The sequence below is a fragment of the Lepisma saccharinum genome, chromosome 1 (genome assembly GCF_977018435.1).
Source record: "Lepisma saccharinum chromosome 1, izLepSacc3.1, whole genome shotgun sequence".
Taxonomy (NCBI): domain Eukaryota; kingdom Metazoa; phylum Arthropoda; class Insecta; order Zygentoma; family Lepismatidae; genus Lepisma; species Lepisma saccharinum.
In genome coordinates, this window is record NC_139229.1 from 8,024,270 (window position 1) to 8,041,045 (window position 16,776).

Genomic DNA, 16,776 nt, shown 5'->3' on the forward strand with positions numbered 1-16,776 from the left:
TTTGGCTCGAAACAAGCCGAGAAAGCGAGCGAATAAGGGTGTAGTGATGGCGAGTTTCATCCTTGATGAGCAGAAGATGAATTTCCAGCACACCATCATCGTCTACATCGCTCACCCGGATAGGGTACACCACATTTTCGTCGGTGAGGCCATAAACGTTGATGGCCAACCGAGGGTTGTGTGTACGGGCCTCGAACTTACGAATATTCGAAAGCGCCACCGGGTAGTCGATCCCAACCATCGCATCTTCCAGCTCTGGCTCGTAGGGTAGGTAGTGGTTAACTCGGTGTGGTTGTTTTTTCCGGTCGACAGGGTGCAACGCTGCAAGCACCGACCAGAGAAAGCACTTGGCGTCACTGTTTTGAATGTTCAGGACGGCCTTTTTATCCTCAATCGCTTCTGGTAAGCGGACGTAGCTGGAGGCGGAGAGAGGTACAAACTTGCAAAGTTTGACGCGCAGTTCGTGAGGCTCACCACACAGCGAACCCCCCGAGCCCTTGGCTTGATGTTCTTCTTGCTTTGCCACCAGCTCCTCGACAAACTTGTTGTAAATATCCTCGAGGTTGTCGACATCCGCCAGATGCAACGTCTTCGCCTTGGTGTTGTGGCAGAAGCTGTAAATTTCATCAGACGGCTTCTTGTACCGACAACGTAGCGATGCGTAGAATTTAGTGGAGTGCGTTGCAAGCGCATCGCCGAGGACGGAAATAATTTGCGCTTGCACGTTCTCTAAAAAGCTACGCACGTCGCATGAGCCCTCCGAAATAAAAGGAAAGTCCTCTAACGAACGCTGGAAAGCAGACTGGTCTGCTTTTATCGCAGGCTTGACGCGTTTGGCGAGTGGTGCATTGATGGAGGCTGCTTCCGCCTTCCTCTTGGTGGAGGTCGAAGGCTGGGCCCCAGATGTATTTTTGCTTAGGCAAGTAAGCTTATGCTTTTTGGCATACGCAATTGTAATATGTTTATTACATCCGGAACACAGTTCGGTGGCAGCCAAATGCTTGCCTGGCACGCAGGTGCGACAATGTCTTGCAAAATGTTCGCTTGATATAGTTTTTTCGCACACAGGGCAACTTTTCATGGAGCGCATTTTTTCGGGGTATGTTTATTTATATATGGGTGGTGTTGCCTTCCTCAAATATATGCTTTAATCAACTCTATAAAAAAAAATTAAAAAAATATATAAGAAAAATATGATTGTAGATAGAAAAAACACAATAAATATTGTATGCATATGTAATTCTATTTAGCTTATTTTTGCTAGACACGAATTTTCTTCAGATTTTATTGCCCATTAGTATATTTTTCGACTATTCTAGTAGAGGCGTGAAACTATGAAAATGTTCTGAGACAATCTTCTCTAGAATATTCTTCCCCAAAGCTAATGTTAACAACCTGTTGTAACCTAAGCATCGTGTGTATTGCATCCGGCGAAGCCACGCTAACGCCCAAGCAGCTCGCTATTATGTACCTGCACGCTCCGGATATGCTGACGATCTTCCATCCCAGCTCGCTGTTGTGTGCCTGCATGCTCCGGTTATCTCGCTTGCTCTGAAACAAAATATAAACAAAACAAATTGTATACACCCAAGCGACCCGCTATTTATGTACTTGCACGCTCCAGATGTTGCGGGGTAGGTGTACTGACGAGGCTCACCGTTGTGTAACTTTCGTCGTCCCAAGGCCTACGTATTGTTGATAGCACACGCAGAGAGGAGAGGGAGCAAAATTGTAGTTTTTCTAGATGTGTTTGCGCCATAATACAGAAATAATAAGAGGCGCCAGCGCGTGCACGTGTGTGTGTGTGGCACATCGTTCCCGAGAGAGGTTTACAAAAGTCACGATATACAAACATTAGTGTCCCCGGGACTTGGAAGATTACGATAAAGTGCATTCGTACTTCAAGAATGTGAGAAAATGCATTATTTACTCATCACGCTGTGTCAGCGCAACGAATAAATACGCGAAACATAATCTACCGATAGGCGCGCGCGCGTGTGTGGCACATCGTTTCCGAGAGAGGTTTACAAAAGCCGTGTCCGGATTGGCAAGCGCTCCATCCCGTTCTTCCCCGTTGCTCTCGCGTGCACTCGAAGTCGCGTCCAAGTCGTCCGAATCTGCATGTCCCCTTGTAGTACGGCTGTCACTTTTCCCGCCAGGTGTCAGCCCGAACTTCACCCACCGCGCTCTGGGGGCGCAAACAAACATGACAATAATTTCCACCTAACTACTCACATTAAAAATATAACACGCTATTTCATCATTTACGTTTTCTGCATTCAGTATTATCGAAAAAATATTAAAATATAACTGAGTTTTACATCCTCTAATCAGTAAATGTTGTCTGTACAAAGTAAAAGTTAGAATATGGCTGCCAAGCGCAGCGTCACAGCGAGTTCAAGCGTGCATCTGTCGCGCCTCCCTCCGACTCCACGTCTACCGCAAATTCGGACAACAGAGATTGGCTGAGTCCCAGATGGAACAGCGCTCTAGGTGACATCTGCTGTTGATTCGGACGCAACCCTGGCCACTTCTATTAGTCAGTGTTGCCAACTTCTATTTGTAGGTTAGCTTCGCCTGTAAAATATCACATGGTGAAATATTCTTGAGGTGAGTTGGCAACATTGAATCGCAATTGATGTTACCAGTGTTGTCAACTTCTATTTGTAGGTTAGCTTCGCCTGTAAAATATCACATGGTGAAATATTCTTGAGGTGAGTTGGCAACACTGGCAACATCAATTGATGGCACTCAACCCGTGCACCTCCACTAGTCAGTGTTGCCAACTCCCATTCGTAGGTTAGCTTCGTCTGTAAAATAACATGTGGTGAAATATTCTTGGGGTGAGTTGGCAACACTAATCGCCAATTGATGGCACTCAACCCGTGCACTTCCACTAGTCAGTGTTGCCAATTCCCATTCGTAGGTTATTTTTGCTTGTAAAATATCACATGGTGAAATATTCTTGGGGTGAGTTGGCAATACTGATCGCCAATTGATGGCGCTCAACTGAGCTGATTACACTAATCAGTATTGCCAACTCCCATTCGTAGGTTAGCTTCGCCTGTAAAATATCACATGGTGAAATATTCTTGAGGTGAGTTGGCAACACTGATCGCCAATTGATGTTGCAGAACCCGTGCACCTCCACTAATCAGTGTTGCCAACTCCCATTCGTAGGTTAGCTTCGCTTGTAAAATATCACATGGTGAAATATTCTTGGGGTGAGTTGGCCACACTGCGAGAAAAGCCTCAAGCAGTGTTGCCAGCTCCTTGTTTGAGGTTAGGTTAGACCCAAAAACAAACCTTGGTGATTTTTTTTTGAGTAAGGGGTTGGCAACACTGCGAGCGCCACCGAGCGCCATTTTCGGTTTGCGAACCCGGCCACCTACTCTACTCTGTAAGTTAGCTTCGCCTGTAAAATATCACATGGTGAAATATTCTTGACGTGAGTTGGCAACACTAAACCGCAATTGATGTTGCCAATGTTGCCAACTCCCATTTGTAGGTTAGCTTCGCCTGTAAAATATCACATGGTGAAATATTCTTGGGGTGAGCTGGCAACACTGCGAGAAAATGGCGCTCATGCCTTACGAGAGAAATCCATTAAGGCGAGCGCCACCGAGCGCCATTTTCGGTTGCAGAACCGGCTTGATTGCTCTACTTTGGTGGATTCATTGGTATACTCAGGGCCGGATTAAGGTGGGTGCTATTGATGCTGCAGCATTAGGCCCAGTGGCGTGGCGTGGATTTTTAAAAGTGTTACCGGTTATCAGTAGGACATTTAAGATAGACTTGGGCCTCCCCACCTCATGCCCCCCCCCCCCAATGTCTTCCAAGTAGTTCATATAATATTAATCTGGTACGTATGCAATTCAATACTAGATTTTGGTAAAGTTATTAATCAGAAAAAAAAAAATGTTGACATAAGGACTAAAGTGAAATCGCAAACATTGGTTGTTGACACAATAATACGTAATTTGATACTTACAGAAACATCGAAGGCTACTTATAGAGCAGATCAATCCGACTTTGAAAATAGTTATATGATGCTGGGATCCCGGGTTCAAAACCTAGCTTGGGCATGGGCGTTTGTGATGTCTATTCATCAATTTCATCATATCATCACTCATCCCCATCTTCGCAAATTAGCCAAAAGTGGCACAAGCGAAGAAAAATCAATCAAATCAAATCAAAAAACTTCTATGATTCTGTCATAAAGAGAAGTTTTTCATGTGAATTTGAAATTTTGGATGCGTCATGGTCATGGTCCATGTTATCCACATCTGAATTCGACACTTTTTTTTTCACCCGAAAGTAGAGTACATGGCTAACAAAAGAGTTTCGACAACTGCACACATCCACATAACCACGGATAGTCGTTATACCACGAAACATTGAAATGTCGGTCATATCCAGCAGACGACTTGGTTTTTAAATCGTTCAAAATAGGCTTTGGCCTACCTTTCGCCACAATTTCGATTTTTTTCTGCAAAATAACGAACCGAAAGATTGCTTCAAAATATCTTCTATCGCACGATTACACACACTGTCCGGATAGGATGAACCCGCCACGTCGGAACTCGGAGCAAGCTTCATTAATTAATTGACAATGCCCGAAAACAACATAAAGACGAAAGACACCAGTCACAAAACTCCCACTCCACAGTCCCTCCCACAAACCGTTGTTTACTTTTGTAACACGTGAAGCACCCTCCTTGCCCCCTCCCCTCTCAGCATCGGCCCTTCCCCAATATTTCCTTCGGAACCTGCAAGAAGTCCAGTTCTACTAATGTTGCCATCTTAGTTCTTTTGAAACCAGATTTGCCCAAATCGCGAAACTTTTCGTTTCAAATAAGACGTATGTAGAGTAGATGTAGTCTTCATCTGTTTCCTAACTACTCCCACTCCCATGTTTCGCTAAATCCACTGAAATCTCATTTCTGACACTACTACTATTTCGTATATTTTACGTCCTTTGCTACCTTTTTAACGCTTTCGCTTTATAGGATAATCGTGACGACGAGGATGCATGGTGAATTATTGAAATAAAATTATTATTTCTTTGTGTATGTAATTATTAATTTTTATAATTATGTAAGTAAAATAATAACAACGAACATTGAAATAACCATTTCTTGCTGAGGATTCGAACCTGCGACACCTGACACTTCAGAGCGTGCTAAGATAACAATCTGGAAATTATGCTTGTAAGTATTGTTTTCACCCAAAAACAGTTCTACCACCTCAAAAACATTGCTTCAATCCGAAATTATTGCATTCCTGCGACAACGTATGTCAATCTCAATCAGTATTATCAACAATTATCACAAATTCCTGTAACCGAAATAATATTATATGTGTGAAATATAGAATTTTAGGTTGACATTTTTAGAAGGACAGCGGACCCCTTGACCATACCCATCCCTCTCCTCTCCTTCTCGCCCATGATGTCGAAGAAGGACAAAGAGGACTTTCATATTCGCTGATATTTAGTGTAAATACAAAATATCACTTGGTAGTTTGCTTTTGCCCCAGTGTGATTTGATTTTTTAAAATTTTGATTTGGCGATTTAAGTCCACTTCATGAACAGTAATGCGAATCGGGACAGTTTAAAGTTGGATCCGAACCACTTGTGCCTCCACCGGGTATCGAACCCGAAATCCCTTGATTATAAGGCGGCGACGCTACCACTGCGCCATCGTTTCCCAGTGTGACTGGACACCTTCACAGTAAGATAGACCCGATTAGGCGACTTAGCTCTTTTCTGTCAATTGAATATGGCAACACTGGTATGTTTCCGGTAAGTATCACCGGCAACTGCGCCGGCTAAACAGTCATGCCATTAACCTGCCTCCTCCTCTCGCCGTAACAGTCTTTGCCGCGACAGAAAGTCTTCCTTGCGTGGGTTCAGGGCCCTTTCCTCATGTTGCCTGTGGAGGGTACCGGATCAGTCCTCCTCTTCGCTTTTGCCGGTGTCAGAAAAAATGTCAGTTTGCAATGTTTACTTTACGACAATATTACCAGTTTATGTACGTAATAATATTTTAAGACGGGTTCTTCAATTCTTTATATTTTGGTGTTACCTGCGGTAACAGCGGCTACATGCACGCCACGCCTCTGATTAGGCCCATTCCTGAAATAGGCCCAGATGAAAACAGACGAGAATTTTCCGAAAGCTGAATAGTTTTCTTTTGCTATATTAACCTGATAGTAAATCTTAGAATGAAATTTGGACCCCCAATTTCGGACGCATAGACACAGCGTTACTTATTGTACAGTTAACATTATTCTTTGCGCTGTGACGTAACTATAACGTCGTTGTGTTTATTGTTTACCAAAGATTTCAAGCATCAGGCCCAATTTCGTCTTAACCCAGCCCTGGGTAGACTTCGTTTAAAAAAGTCAGACTCTCCTGCTCCTGTACAGTTTTTTCATGCACGAAGTAATGACAAATCTTTATAATTTGTTTCATTTCTCATTTAATTTCTTTATTAGTCCATCACAGGACCGAAGTCCCATTTATGCTGAACATAATGTGCACAAATATAATTTTAACAATGCAATTTTAACAAAATACACAAATGTTAATAATGTTAATGTTAATACATAAATAATGTTAAGATATATGATAGTGTGACAACATATAAATACAGTTAAAACTCTTTTACAAATCCGATAAAATAAATATTTTACAAAATTTTGCGCCTGATAGCATAACATGAACCAAAAAATATATCCAAATCATACACTAAGGATACCTAATTCATTAAACGATTCCCGAACGCTTATTATTGGCGATTTTTTGTGTATGTTTAACCTTGAGAATGGCGTGTAGAGAGGTGTTCTGTTCCTAGCTCTAAAAGGTGTTACATGGAAGTTTATTGTCTCTAACAGCTCAGAACATAGCCAATCTTGCCTTACTAATTTACGTAAAAACATTAGATTATTAAAAACTCTTCTGTCTTTCAAGGTATTGATACCAAAATGGTTACATAAAGTTACATAATTTCTATTATGATAATCAATATCGCTTTTAAAACACAACCATTTGACCATTGCATTTGTACCTTTTCCACTGCGTCCTCCCAAGTCATATGCTGAGGATTCCAGATTGAACTGCAATATTCTAACATCGGGCGAATTAGTGAGATGTATATCCTATTTACCGTTCAGACTGAAAATTTATGCAAAAAGTTTCTCCTGATAAAACCTGCAAGCTTCAGACTTCTTTTTATGATCGCTTGATAATGACAATTAAATGTTAGGTCAGAAGTAAACGTGACGCCTTAATCTATGGCATTGTTTGTTCGTTGAACTATTTTATTGTCTATACTATAGTCGTAAGAGACAACTCTTTTTTATTACTAAAATATACAATCTGGCATTTATCTACGTTCAGGACCATTCCTGTTTGTGTACACCACTCGGCAAAATTGTTCAAATCGTCTTGCAGTTTTATGCAGTCGTCTACTGACCGGATCTGGTGATACAACTTTACGTCATCTGCGTACATTAAGACCTTAGCATCGTTTACAAATTATAAAAACAAGTATGGGCCTAAGTTGGAACCTTGGGTCACTCCAGATGGCACCTCCCTTTTAGAAGATGAAAAACCGTTCAATACAACAGTTTGAGTACGTATATAGAGTATGTAACATTGTTATTCGTACACATAGAATTTCGGAGGACAAAATGTCATATCTACTAGTAGATATAATCATTTTCATATGTACCTGGTTATTAATGTTAATGAAGGTTGCACCAACAAATGGGAATAAAAATGTATGTTCAAAGTGTATAAACAGAGCATATAATTTGTGTGAGAAGATAAAAACACGCTGTTTCATGCAACATTGTTATTCGTACAGGCAAGAGTTTCAATCTTCCTCGCATACAGCGCCACCGCTATTCGGGCGATTTCGTGCAGTTTGCAACTTCGTAACAAGTTTGAACATTCAGGCGCGCCCCCCGTCAAGCGGAATGCTGGCGTAGGTATTGTTGTAGGCCTATCGTCTATCTATCAGCGTGTTCGAAATCGGTAAGGTGAATGAACTTAGTTCCGATCTGATGTTATTATAAATTTGGCCCTTAGAGGTTATTCGTTAAGAAAAAGTGGACAAACAGTCAATAAATCACACTCCACAGTTCAATACATAGTAAACAAATTTAGAGAGGAAGGTTCAACACAGAATGTGCCGAGAAAACCAAAAGAGAGACGGTTGAATAAACGTGATGAAAGCTTTATTTTAAAAAGAGTGCGAGAAAACCCTCGACTAAGTGTTCCTCAGTTACGACCGTTAGTAGAAAATGTTGCTGGCAAGATGATGTCCGATCAAACTGTCCGACGTGGCTTGTGGAAGCATGGATATCATGGCAGAAAACCACGAAAGAGGCCGTATGTAAATAAGGTGAATCGCAGGATTAGACTTTCATTCGCGAAAGAGCACATCCACAAGGACCAGGAATTTTGGGATAGTGTTATATGGTCAGACGAGTCCAAGATTAATATATACGGGTCAGATGGGATAAATAGGGTCTGGAGAAAATCAAATAAAGACAATGATCACATTAACACAGTTCCAACAGTTAAACACGGTGGTGGGTCATTAATGATTTGGGGCTGTATGTCGTCCAAAGGTGTTGGTACCATCCAGTTTATTGATGATATCATGGATGCATATGTCTATTTGGACATATTGACGAACAATGTAAAGCAGAGTGCCCAAAAATGGACATGCCGCCTATCTACAAATTCCAACAAGACAATGACAGTAAGCATAAGGCGCGAGTTAACATGAATTGGCTAATTTGGAATGTGCCCAAACTACTACAAACACCAGCTCAAAGTCCAGACTTAAATCCCATTGAGCGTTTATGGGCAATTTTGAAGAGGCGAGTCCATAAAGCAAGCGTCAAGTCTAAACAAGAGTTGAAAACTGTTGTGCAAGCCGAGTGGAATAAAATATGCTCTGAAACATGTCGGAAACTGGTTAATTCTATGAAGAACAGGTGTCAAGCAGTAATTAAAGCCAAAGGATACGCATCAAAGTATTAGAACCGTCAGTCAATTTGCTCTGAATATACTTTTTTCTTTTATATTATTAAGTGTACGAATAGAAAAGTTGTACAAAAAATGACATGTTTCTCTTTCAGTTTTATTTAATTTATTATTGTCATTGGTTATACATAATGTGGGTAAGATTTTATGTTCCTAATGACATTAGTTGTGGCCTCTCCGATGGCGCAGTGGTAGCGTCGTAGCCTTGAAATCAAGGGGTACCGGGTTCGATTCCCGGTGGAGGCACATAGTGGTTCGGATCCCACTTTAAACTGTAGGCCCAGTCCCGATTAGCCTTACTGTGCATAAAGTGGACTTAAAACAACAAATCAATCAATCAATCAATCAATGATATTAGTTATTGAATTGTAAAGAAACAATTTCTACAAAATTCAGAAAACTCTTGTTGATATTGTATTCCTTCGTGCATATCGGGGTTAACTGACCATGCTCAGCATTTATTTGCCACTTTATTGTAGTAAAGTTGAAGTCGCCAACTAAAATTAGTATATCACCATTTTTCATACACGATTGCACAAGAAACAATGAGCGATGGAGATTATCCAAATCCTGGAGGGAAGGAGGGGGTGGTATATGCACGTTCCCTAGGAATAGTTTCTTACTTGTTTTTAGTTGTATTTCCGTCCACACCATTTCCATGTCGGTTTCGACAGAGGTTAACCGTCTTGCTCCCAATTCCGCCGATACAGCAGTTATCACAACGCCACAGTAATTTGCACATTCCTTGTACACGTCCTGTCCCTTCTGAACACATCGTAAAATTTACCAAGAATTTCACTGTCGCGCACTGATGCTTCTAGCCACGTCTCGGTTACACAAATTATGTCGTACGTCACGTCGTCATAAAAGGTCAAATTAAAATCCTTAAGGAAGCTGTTGTTTATGCTTCTTGTGTTTTGATAGGACATATTTAGACAATCAGTTTTATTTCCATGGGCTTGAGTGGGGCCGGGGTATAGTTGCACATCCCAGCAAGCATCAATAACAAAACACAACGAGTGTACACTGCCAAAGAGCCTGCTGCTTTTCGGCTTATCCAGTTTGCCCGAGAGAACATAACGTCTGACGTCACACTCTGCAAGTGGCACGAAAATAAAAAAAGGAGCACTTCCAATTGCAAATATCGATCTTTTCCGTCTCGTAATTCACCAACTTACATTTTGTAAATCGTACGAATACAAGATAGATGATTATAAGAGTCACAAACCACAGTAACGCAATGTAAATCACGGAGCGTCCAGCCTGCTTCTTCCGTACCGTCGCCATCTTGGATTCTGCAACTTTGTCTCTTTCGAGATCATTGGCGTACACAGTAGTAAATCGTAGTTACATTTATGTACACATGGGCGTGTGTCTGCATTTCTCAATATCTTCCTATGTTCAGTTTACGTACGTGATTAGAAGAAAAGAAATGAAACAATACCCACTTCGTAGTCGGGCTGGTTTTAACTCAAATCACTTCATCCTAAGGAATTTAATCAAGGCTTGACTTTGAAAAACAGAATAGTTTTTAATAGATATTTTCAAATGTATTGCATGGATAAAATTCAAAATCAAGTATTTCTTTCAGCTAGTTTACAAATTTCTGCTGTAAGTCCATCAAAATGAATAGAAGACTCAATGAAAATATTTTCAAAGTTATTAAAGTTTGTAAACAATTGCAACTTTATTTCGCCTAATAATAATAATAATAATAATAATAATGCTTATAATAATAACAAACGATTGACGATTTTATAGATCCAAGAGCTTCTGGAGTGTACGACCTACCCAGAGGCATCGGAGTGTACAAGCACCATACTGAAGAAGTGACTTACAATGATGCTCTTGCAATATGCATCACGGAAGGAGCCCATTTGGCTATCATAGAGACCTATGCGGAGGCTGCTATTCTCAGGTACATTCATCAGGAATATGAAAACGTAACGGGACAGCAATCTCCTCATTCGGAGTTCTTTGTCGGCTGCAATGACATAGTTGAGGAAGGAGTTTTCGTTACAATAAACGGTAAGAAACTTTTCTATACAATGTCTCTTGTATTTTCTTAATGTCTAATGAATTAATTATTTTATATATGAACAATGGACGTCAACGTTTGAGCGGAAGAAAAGATTTCGAGCAATTGCGTGCTGAAGAGCCCAGAAAAACATTAGAAGGAATGACATGAAGCAAGAAAAATGAGCTTCTTATGCTCACCTGTTTTTCTAAAATGCAAGTTACACACATACACACACGGGGTAACAAATTGCACAAACTATGAAAGCAACTTCACTAAAATGCATGGAATTAATCTAAAGTTACTTTTTAAACACATATTGTACTCTGCTAGGGAGGTACGTACAGTGGGATTTATCAAGAATCGTATTTGCCGGCGTATAAGACGTACCCCATTTTTCGTACACAATTTTTTTTGGGGGGAAATGGCTTTTATAATTGAATTTATAATTAATTTACATTATTTCAAATATAAAGTAATATGTACGTCTACTTTCAACAAATAAGTTACCTAATGTTTGAGTTTGAGTTGGTGTTTTAAGTCCACTTTATGCACAGTAAGGCTAATCGGGACTGGACCTACAGTTTAAAGTGGAATCCGAACCACTTGTGCCTCCACCGGGTATTGAACCCGGGACCCCTTGATTACAAGGCTGCGACGCTACCAAGTTACCTAATGTAACTAAGAAGGAAAGAATACATTTTCATATACTTTGTCACACACCACAAGAAAACAAGAGAGAAATCGTCTAAATCAGAAGAGAGAGAATTTCCAGAAATGAAAATAATCGAAAAGTGAGTATCGTCGTACAAGACGCACCATGTTTTTTAGATCTACATTTGAAGTTAAATAGGTGTTTTACACGTCGGCAAATATGATAATTTAAATAGTACAGGGAGTCAAATAATATCTTGGTTGGCAGTACCAAAAAATAATTCCCTTAAAATTTACTTGTAATTAGGGCGTCACTTAACCCTCTTTCCAATATGAAATATGTTCTGTATCTATTTTTGTCTTTGCTAAGTCACTTCCCTACTTCCTGGGATGACCATGATGGCAAGGATGAGTGATGAAATGATGGAATAAGCGGATGAGCAAACACAATGGTACAGGGTCGACGAAGTTAGTAATAAGTTGTGTTTTATACAGCGTATATTGATACACTTGTAGATTGAATTGTATCTTCTGCAAATAAACTGTATAAAGAAACAAACTACCGGAGTACTAATTGAGGCGAGTGTACATCCATGCCTTATCCAGTTTCGAGTTAATGCTGAAAATAATGCACAATTTTGGCAATATAATATATTCTCAAATGAGAGTAGGGACGATTTGTTTTTTAGAAATTCTGAATTTGGGAAATAATAGAAAAGGTTGAAATTCTCAAGAATTTCCGTTTCCTTTCGGAGAGTGAATTTGGTATATAAGATGCATATATGTATATACTAAAAAAGGTTATGTTTTTACCCCTTTTTGCAGGTGACGAATTACTAACAAATGGGTATTTCTATGACTGGAACGATGGGGAACCAAACAGTTTCAATGGAGATGAGGACTGTTGCGCCCTCTTGCCGAATGGACTCCTAAATGATGTGCCATGCAGCTACAAGCTACCATTTATTTGTGAAACATCATTTAATTAATATTTTCTCCATGGCATAGGAATATTTCCTGTATTCTAAGAATAAAATTGGGAAAATAATAAATATATTCGAAAGTTGAAACTGATATATACGGCCTGACGATTATGTAATGCGACGAAGTTTCTGTTGTCCAAATTGAATAAAGTAACGTTCTACTAGCGTAACGTAGTCCACAATCTAATCTGGCAATACCTCATGGACTGCGATGGCATGAAGAAGGTAAAATTGTTACTCCTGGTGACATGTGATCTACTTGGCATCATGCACTGTTCAATTTAGATCCATTTTGTTTTGAAAATTATACAGGGTGGCTCAATAAGTTACTTAACACCCCCAGTACAAGGCCACTGCGGCATGGAACGTGAAAATGGCGATGACCAATCGTTGCCTGGCCAAGGAGGAACCACATTGACGGCACCCGCATGGTCGGCGGCCATCTTGATGTCCGCCATCTTGAAATCAACTTCAGAAATTTAAATGGGAAGGGGGTCGTACGACATATCAAAATGGGCTAGAATCTCACCAGAAAAACAACTGTGACATTTGTTTTCACCTAACTTTAATTGTTGCACAGTTAACAATACCACAAAGTTATGGCTCAAAAAGTCACTTAACACCCTCGGTACAAGGCCACTGCAGCGCGCAACGTGGAAATGGTGATGACCAATCGTTACCAGGCCAAGGGGGAACCACATTGACGCCACCCGCGTGGTCGGCGGCCATCTTGATGTCCGCCATCTTGAATTCAACTTCAGAATTTTGAATGGGAAGGGGGTGAGTAGTTGTATTGATACTATTATAAACTCAGGAAAGGAAGAGCCCTCCTCAAGCAGGTTTGGCTATACTTAAAACTAGCTCAACATGAGCATATGAGCTTTTTGCTCAATTGTGGAACCCTGCCTAATCCAAGATTTTTGTAAAAATGCCCTCGGGAATTTTTTGTGAAAGGAAGAGTCCCCTCAGATTGATTTGCCTATACTTACAAAAGTTGCATCAGCCAGATTTTTGTCCATAAACTTGTCAAAAATTGATATTTTTTTGGCCACACCTGAAATTAAGCCAAAAAGCTATATACACACACATACATATACACACCCACCCATATACACACATATTTACTTCCAGTTTAAGTTTAATTGATAAACAAGGGGTTCTGGGTTCGAGTCCTGATAGATTGAAATACATGTGGCAAAATAATATTTCCATACGTGAGATTTTGAGAATAATTACTGCTAGTTGATATACAACTCCCAGATCTGAAAACCTGGTAAAAGTGTTATACAACAGAGCCCAGTTAATAGCTGTTGTCTGGGTATAAAATCATATTAACTGCTGTTATATTTTTATGAAGCAAAACTCTCTGATCAATACAATAGAATAGAGGTCAAGCAAACATAATTAATTGCTTGCATGTTCTTCTAATCTTTTGATCAATCCCATGTTTTGGCCAGTAATAAATTATGCTTGCCCGGGAAAATTATATTTTTTTTATGCCAACAGATATAATCTATACTGCGTCTTTTCAGAGAGAAATAACATATTATTCATCATCAAAGAGTAATTGCCTTCTTTCTGTATGCCAGCAGATATAATCTACACTGCGTCTTTTCAGAGAGAAATAACATATTATTCATCATCAAAAAGTAATTGTCTTCTTTCTGTATGCCTGGGAGATTTTATCTGCCAGCATAACCTGCACTATGTTTTTTCAGAGGGAAATTACATGTCATTTATCATGGGACTCAAAGAGAAAATTCTTATCTACACTGTGCACCCCTTCAGAGAAAATTACTTGCCATCCATCATATTGAGGAAATTCCTAGTAATAATTATATTGACTTCTTGGATATTGTCGTGCAAACTGAATTGTATTTTAGGTTTGGTCTTGATGCAATAATATAAGCCCCGAGTCTGTAACTTACAGAATATATTTCTGTATTTCAGCTTTCCTGCCACAGGCAGATGTGGTATAAAATTTAGGTAAGTAATAAAGCTTTCTTGCTGCAAGCAGAAGTGTTGTAGACATAATTTTATGGCCTATAATCAAGATTTCAAACCTGGCAGAGTGCATAGGCCTCCCTGACAGCAAAGTGTGTTGTGCAACAGCATAATATCTTCTAGAATTGCTCCGTGACTCTCTCATTTCTTACATCATAAACATATGATTTTTCCCCTATGAGAATAACACTACATATGGTGTCATCAGGTAATGCCTCATGGAATTTACAGATAATTTTAATATTTGTTCTGTCATTCACCACAACTTGTTTCCTTTTTGAAGTGTTAATTACAAACATGGGTCTCTGTGCCTTGAATTCATCTGGTGTGTAATACATATCCGTATTGCCAGTAGTGACTCTTTTGAAGGAAGAAAAAGCCTCATATAATTTAAGGAAATCATTCTTGGACATGTCTAAATTGTAATTTTCTCTAGGAAATACCTCATTTCTGCCATTTTTAAGATATATGTTCTTGATGTTGCAGCTATCAAATTTACTTGATTTTTTCTCCTGATTATTGTGTCTCCCAGTCTGAAACAATACCACTACAAAATCAGGCATGTCATATTGAATACTGGAGAATGAATTTGTGGCATCAAACTCATAATATGTACCAGTTGCGGGCTTCTGTACACATTGATATGTATAAAATTGCAGAGGAATCTGTGGATTTTTTATTATATCAGCTTTGTATTTAAGAGCATAACTGGCCTCGTATTCAACAACAGGGATTCTTAACTCCATAGTCTGAATAATGCATTTGCCCTCATCAGGTAGGGTATTGGGCAGAGCTTCCCCTGTGGGGTTTATTGCACTGTACCTCATCAAAGCATTATTATCATTTGCAGCTCTTCTAAATGTAATTCTTAAACCACCCTTCCACATAATATCTTTATAATCTGAGAAGAATCCTGGCAATAGGCGCATAGGGAACAGCACTGTGTGGTTTTTAGATAATATCTTATCACCAGCCTCAAATCCACCTATTTTGTAGTATGAAGCCTTGGTTTTGGATAATTTTAATGTGGCCAAAGCTGTGGAGGTAATGCCGGGATAATCCACTCTGTTTATAACAACGCCATGCTTTCTGATCTCAATTTCAGAGAATAGATGTGGCACAAAATTGTCTACAAGTCTTATATTTGAATTTGCCGGGTAATCTGTACCATCGAGCTTTACAACATCAAATTTGATGTATAGATCTGCTCTGTGAGGGTGTATAAATCCATCCCCTACATCAAGATCAACCTCAATCTCTGTGTTGGGTTGATTTAAATTTGCAAATGTCCTCCTGTTTGGAGGGAATGATTGTAGCTCATAACTCTCAATATTTTCCATTTTCTTCTTGTATGTATTTTTATTTAAATATTAATCTCTATGATTGCAGTTGTTGTGGCTCCAGCAAAATCAACTAATTCTTCTTTTTCATTAGTGACCATCAATTCAATATAATCTATTCTATTATGACACACAGGAAAATATAATGTTGGGGATAGATTGTAGATAATGGGCTCCATAAATTCAGAATTAGGTTTGAATGTTGCAATGATGCCTGTTTGTTTGTGAGTGCCTATGCCATTTGATTTGGTGATCATACCCTCAGCCACATTGCAGTGAATATTCAGAGTCTCTATGGCTAAGAATTTAGGTATATTCATAGCAGTGTGTTTGAGGGCCTGGTTCAAGTTTTGTGTTGTTCTCAAATCCTAACAGCTCTCCTATAGTACCCAGATCCACTGTTTCTGTGGCAGATACAATCTCTACTGTGTGAGTGACAGAATTTTGACTTAACACTATACCTCTGGGTAATTGAGCATTTAGAGTGGATAGATTATACTGCCCTGGAGTGATGACAATTTTTTCATCACCAACTGCAATTGTGTTGTTGTGGTGTGTAATATTGGGGATTAGGTACATGCCATAAAATGCCCTGAGAGCTATTGTTTTGGGATATACAATGAAATACCCCCATGATGTTTCAGATACCACAAGGCTTTTTGAAAATCTTCAATTGATGGTTTATTTATTTGAGACATATATCTAAGAACAGATAA

At 39.5% G+C, this 16,776-nt stretch overlaps 1 protein-coding gene across 1 annotated transcript in view; it reads left to right on the plus strand.

The window, feature by feature from the left end:
• LOC145992109 (hemolymph lipopolysaccharide-binding protein-like) overlaps positions 1–12,722 on the plus strand; it is a 29,429-nt gene extending 16,707 nt beyond the window's left edge. Inside the window, exons 3-4 of the mRNA XM_083128392.1 lie at positions 10,824–11,090; positions 12,559–12,722. Coding sequence (XP_082984518.1) covers positions 10,824–11,090; positions 12,559–12,722 — 431 coding nt within the window. The remainder of the gene's footprint in view (positions 1–10,823; positions 11,091–12,558) is intronic.
• Positions 12,723–16,776: the final 4,054 nt, after the last annotated feature.